General features: G+C 38.3%; 1 protein-coding gene across 2 annotated transcripts in view; it reads right to left on the bottom strand.

Annotated features, from left to right (window-relative positions):
• Lamp2 (lysosomal associated membrane protein 2) overlaps positions 1-6,525 on the bottom strand; it is a 44,893-nt gene that overhangs the window by 23,878 nt on the left and 14,490 nt on the right. For both annotated transcript variants that reach the window (XM_023707917.1, XM_023707918.1), the window contains exons 2-3: positions 5,489-5,607; positions 4,664-4,877 (exon numbers count right to left, since the gene is read on the bottom strand). In XM_023707917.1, the coding sequence (XP_023563685.1) occupies positions 4,664-4,877; positions 5,489-5,607 (333 nt within the window). The remainder of the gene's footprint in view (positions 1-4,663; positions 4,878-5,488; positions 5,608-6,525) is intronic.

Below are 6,525 nucleotides of genomic sequence, written 5' to 3'. Positions count from 1 at the left end.
GGACACGGTGGAGGCATCTTCGTCACTTTTCATTTGCATCAGTCACCTGAACTACACATTTGCGTGCCATCTTCATCATCAGGGTTGACCGTAAAATGAGTACATCACAGTAGATCGCAGTGGAAATTTGCATCTAGCTTTTAAAGAAAAATATTTCTTTTGATGAAGAGTTTTTGTGGAAAAGTATTTTTAAATGGATAGTGGACTTCCAGAAGTTATTGGAAATCAATCTGTCCTCTGTGTAGGCATGTATGTCAGATACGTAAGGTTAGTACGATTTCAAATACACATTTTGTTCACCTTTTAAGTTAAATAAAATTTTAAACTACAAAAAAAAAGAAAGAAAAAAGGAAAGACCTCAAAAAGAAATGAATAAAACAAAAAGCTGTAGCTGTGTATGGTGGTGCACACTTCGGATCTCAGAACTCTGGGAGGCTGAGGCAGGAAGATCTAAAGTTCAAGCCTAGCCTGGGCAATTTTGTGACTTAGAAACTGTCTCAAAATTTTACACAAAGGAAAGCAGAAAGGGAGGGAAGGAAGAAGGAAGGAAAGAAGCAGAAAGAAAGATGGAAGAAATAAAAGGAGGTGGCTGGGGAAATAGCTCAGTTTAAAAGCCCTAGGTTCTACCCCCTAGGGCCTCTCTCGCTTCAAAACACTGTAAACATACTGAGGTTATACTATGAAACTGTGTTTTGTAAAGAATGTATTGTTTATGAAACAAACATATGTAGTAAAATATACATACACACATGAAAAAGAAGGCTACAGTCCTAAGTCATGAGAGTGGTCACTTTTAGCAGGCAGCAAAGAAAATAGAACTGGAAGGTGAGGATAAAAGGGATTCCAAATGTATCTATAAGGGTTTGTTTCTTTTTCTTTTTTCTTTTTTTTTTTTGCAGAGCCAGGGATTGAACTCAAGCCCTTCAGCTTGCCAGGCAAGCACTTATTCAACTGAGCTATCTCCCCAGCCCCAGGGTTTGTTTCTTTAAATAAAATGATTGACCAAACACTGTAATGGCATTTATTAATTCTGGGTAATAGGTATTTTGGATTTGCTGTTCTTGGTACTTTTTCTTTTTGAGACAGGGTCTCGCTGTATAATCCAGGCTGGCTTGAACTCACTTTGTAGCCCAGCCTGGCCTGGAACTACTGCCTCAACTTCCTGAATGCTGGGAATACAGGCATGCTCCACCACACCCAGAATCATGTTGTAATCATGGAAACATTTTTTAAAATGCAAAAGGAGCTTCAAAGTTACTTCAGTTATCAGATGTTCAGTATATCTGTATTTTGAAGTAATGAATATTTTTCCCATAATTTTATTGAGAAACAAATAGCAATGAAACTGTTTCAAACCAAATTGGTAGGACAGTTTCAATAATTAACACATTGCATACATTCTTCCTAGTGGTTAATTGCTGTACAAGATGCGGACATGATATCCAATTGGCAAAGACTATTAGAACAAATCCCTCTATCCATTAAGGGAATGTAACTATATATCTATCCTAACCATTTTGAATACACAGATACAAAATGGACATTCATCTCTATCCCCTTTTCTTGTTTAGTTCAGTTATTTGAATATTATAGGTGTGTAAACTCAGCAAAATAATCTAAAAGAGTCCAGTAGTCCATAATATTATTGAGTCTTCCACTTCCCTGGCAATGTCAGAAATTGTTGACCTGAGTCCCCTACAGCTCAACATAACAGCATGGCTTTACTTCTTATACTTCATTTTTATACTTTTCTGCTGGATGGTTAAGACCAAGATAAAGCAAGACCTATGCAACAAGAGTTGTAGCTTTTGGGTCTGATAAGGTCAGTGAAATCCCCTCAGGATTTATCCTGAGATCCATAATTTCAAAATAACTATCAACAGTACACTTATTAATGAAGCTGCTTTGAATTCTAAATAGTTTCAAATATCTTACTACACAGAAGCTAGTGACAGTGGTCATACGTGGTAGTACACACCCGTAATCCCAGCACTTGAGAGGATGAGGCAGGAGGATCGGTAGGAGGACTGCTAGGTCAGGGAGATAGCTCAGCAGCATAAGCACCTGCCTGGCAAGTATAAGGTCCTGAGTTTGATCACCAATACAAAAGAAAAGAAAAGGACTAGCCTGAGCTACAGAACGAGTTCAAGGCTGGCCTGAACTGTATAGTGAGACCCTATCTCAAAAAAAAAAAGCAAAACAAAAACAAAGAGGCTAGCAATAGAAAAAAATAGTCACCCCTTTGTTTAAAGTCAAAGAAAGCTTTTCTGTGCACACAGTCAAGCCTAACCCCTCTGGCTCCAACTGCTGCCCAGCTGGTCTGGCCATTTACTCCACCATCCCTACATTAAGCATCAGCCTCTGGAAGCCAGCAACTCAGCCTGTAGTCTCCTTGCCTCCAAAGTAATCCTGAAGAACACTCTTCTATGAATGACTATCTTGGCCGAGCATAGTGGCACAGGTCTCTAATCCCAGCATTCAGGAGGCTAAGGCAGCAGGACTGCCTGAAGTTTGAAACCAACTAGGGCTACAATGTAGGTTCAAGATCAGCCTAAATGAACTATATAGTGAGACCCTGTCTCAAAAAAATGCAAAGTCCGTCATAAATGACTCTCTCTCCTTTTTAAAATAACATTCTCTGGCTTAAAAAACCTGAACTGATTCCCCAGGGTCTACTTCATTAGCCTAAATGTCTCTCACTGACTTCTGAGATGCCTGTAATTTTCTTTTTCTTTTTTTGTAATAGGAATCAAACTCATGACCTTGCACTTTCCAGGCCAGCACTGCACTGCTGAGCTATCTCCACAGCCCCTCACCCTGTAATTTTGACCCCCTGCACTCAGCCAACTTTCTCCTCCTGCTACACACAGCCTCTGCTGTAATCAGCAACCTCTGCAATTACTGCTGCACACACTATGCTTCCCCCTGCTGGAAACATCATGCACAAATTCCTCAATGTATTGCAATTCTACTGTCAGCTGAATTTCAGCTTAAGTGTGATTCCTCCACTGAGCATTCACACTCTCACGTTGCCTTTCTCTATTCCTAATCAGGGTCACTGGTGAAGACACGTGTACGAAGAGCACTCTAGCCCTGGAGATCCACAGATGGGGACTGAAGTTATCTTCCATGTGCAGAATTGACTTTCTGTATACTGTTCCTTTATTGAGAGACAGGGTCTACAACTTTCCTTTCATTGTCAGGAAAGATATATGAACTCTCGAACAAAAACACAAAAGACTGCACTCAGTATTTGCCAATTTTCCACCTGACTTGAAAACACAATTTACCTTTATCCTCCCAACTAATCTCTAAGCTCCTTGAAAGTGAGAGGCCAATCTTACCCTAGTTCTTACAGACAACACTGGGCATGAAGAAGAGGCAATAGCTATTTGCTTTAGTTTCCCTCTCAAACTAAAACAGTAATAAGGGAAACTAGGATTTCAATCTAAAGTTTTAGTCTGTGCTAGCTCCTAACATTCACTTCCTGGTTGTCACATATAATGTTATGATATCCACAGGCCCGAATAAATTATTAATAAATAGATCTGGGCAACTAATTTTGATCCATCTGTAATTCTGGAGTCAGAATAAAACCATCTGTGAAGAGAGGTAAGATACGAGAGACACCAATGTTAACCTAATCTCCAGGGAGTAGGAAGAAATGAATTCTAGTACATCCCTAGTTATGCTAAGATCTGCACTATCCATGCTTTCAATATATTTTACAAGTGTACACTTCAGATCTGGGAACTGCATGAATGGTCTACTCACCAATGCCTTCCCAAGTTCAACTGTGACCTAAAAGTGTTTCCAATAGCAGTAAATGTTGACCTTAGACATTTTATTTATTTATTTATTTATTTATTTATTTATTTATTTATTTTTGCGGAACCAGGGAATGAACTCAGACACTTGCACTTGCCAGGGAGACCTTAGACATTTTAATCATCACTTTCTAGTCAAATTCTTGTCTAAATGCCCGAAGGATCTAAAGATGAAGGCTTTCTTCTAGCCTTGGGTTATTAAACTTGTACACATTTAAATAATAAGTGGGAGGAAGCTGGAGAGATAGGTCAGTAGAATAAGTGCCTGCCTGGCAAGAGCAAAGTCCTCAGTTCAAGCCCCGGTACCACAAAAACATAATAATAATAATAATAATAATAATAATAATAATAATAAGTGGGAAAGGGCTTTCCCACTTATTCAATATTTGTTGCTTGTCCACTACTGAACAAAATAGATAATTACAGTGTATGAATTCTGTGGTTCAGTGGACTTTGGTTCAAATGCCTGCTGCGCACACATTTACTAAATTCATGACCTTTGAGAAAGTCACTTAATGTCATCAAACCTCATTCCTTCATGCCTGTGTGATGGAGTGACAATATTTGCTCCCCTAGATCTGCTGATAAGGTGCTGTAAGGAACACACTTTGGATGCTAAGTGATATAGTAAAGCCCTCTGCAATGGCCCAATGATTATTCTGTCCTGCCTCAGCCTCAATTCTGCATAGGGTCAGGGTAGGAGGGAGGGGAAACAAAGAGGCAGGAAGTTTCCATTTTGGTTAGGAAGACAGACAAATATAAATATTTTTACATTGTTTACATTTTTACTATCAATACAAAATCCGAGAACATATCACAAATCTATTTAAGATTACCTTTATCTTTAGCATCAGGAAATATCGAGCTATCGTTGGTGTTGTAGGTAAACACGATGCTTTCAATGCTGTAATGAGTCACCCTCTTAGTAAAATTCACAAACCAAGAGAAACCAGATCGAAACTTCACAGCTAGTCTGGAAGCATTGTGGTCATCCCCACAAAAGCTTTCATTATATGTCACATTACCAAGGACTGGAATGGAAACCGTTTCCTAAAAGAAAAATAAGTCCAGAGGTGAGAACCCAACAAGCAGTGAGTCCCAACATGGGACATAAGCTGGGCGCACTGCGTCAGGCCACATCATCCATTCTCCCCATGGCCAGGTTGTCCTGGGCCAGATGTACTTTGGAATCCAGCCTCAGACTCTTCAGCTACACATCTTTTTTTTTTTTTTGAGACAGGGTCTCACTATGCAGCTGAGGCTGGCCTTGAGCTCACTCTGTAGCCCAGATTGACCTCAAACTTGCAGCCATCCTCCTGCCTCAGCCTCCCAGGTGCTGGCATCACAGGCATGTGCCACCATACCTGGCTACACACACTTTTGGCATGTCCACAAAGTAAATAAAAATGGCCTGAAGTACCATTCTTAGCGGATATAAGGCTAAAGAAATATTTATTCCAACACAAAACAGAATACAGTACTTATAAAGAGTGTAACATTTATTAAGACTAGAGTTTAACTCTTAAATCAATTAACATGAAAGCTTATTTTTAAAAAAACAAAAACAAAACATATTTTTACAAATGCATCCAAAGGATAAAAGTCAGATAAAAAGTCACAATTAAATTTCTACTATAACCCCCCAAAAATTAGTTACTTACATTAGTTTTGTTTGTAGTTTCATACTGTACTGTGAAATTCATCTGCCATTTTGCATAAAGGCAAGTGACGTCTTCTTTGTTTTTCAAATTAAGTTCCAACGCGTAAGACTGGGCAGCCCCTGGATTTATTTTTTAAAAAAAGATTTTTAAATTATATTACAAAAACAATATGAAATAAAAAGTTATATCCACTATTAAAGTTCAACCAGCTCTAAATTGAAGAATTTTTAAATATACTATATATAGTGTAATATACTGTTTTTCTTTGCAATCTTTAACAGAATCCTATTAATCAAATAACAGTTTTACTTTCCCAGAAGAATGGTTACTAGATCTGGAATGCTCACAGAGTGGTACAGACTGGTGACACTGACCTTCTGCCTCCTGATAATCACTTCCACATTCATGTGCTGTTCCAGTTTTTAGTCAATTAGAGTTTGCTCTTTGGGACTTTTCTAAGTAAATTAGCTAAGGGAAAGCATGGAAAGGATGTTCCAGCTTCTCTCAAACAGTAGATAAAATTCTCTATACAAAACTAGTGCTAGCTTTATAGTCTCACTTCAAATCCTGTGCCAAGCGATGTAACCTAGGAGCCCCAGATGTCCTTCCAAATGACCTCATTCTAATATGATCAAATGTGGGAAATCTCTTTATGAAAGTATATCAAATGACTAAAGAAGCAACACTGCAAAGAGTTGTCGGCTCTGTAAGAAAAAGGTTATTCCAACTGGGCATGGGAGCGCACACCTGTAATCCCAGAACCTAGGATGTTGAAGCAGGATTGCTGTGAGTTCTAGGCCAAGATGGACTGCACAGTGAGTTTAAGTCCAGCCTAAACTACATAGTGAGTCCTCATCTCAAAAAAAGAAAGAAGGAAAGAAAAGAAAATTGTTATTCCTTAAAATCCGAAGTTCACCACTTTGTTTCTCTTTAAAATCAAACTGACAAGAATGACTGAGAAATCTTTTGGTTTTTTGGTTTGTTTGGTTTTTTTGGTTTTTTTTTTTTTTTTTTTTTTTTTTTTTTTTTTTTTTTTT

This window comes from Octodon degus, unplaced genomic scaffold, assembly GCF_000260255.1.
Source record: "Octodon degus isolate 3935 unplaced genomic scaffold, OctDeg1.0 scaffold00319, whole genome shotgun sequence".
Lineage (NCBI taxonomy): Eukaryota > Metazoa > Chordata > Mammalia > Rodentia > Octodontidae > Octodon > Octodon degus.
Note: the sequence above shows the minus strand (reverse complement) of the source record. Positions and strands in the feature narration are given on the sequence as shown.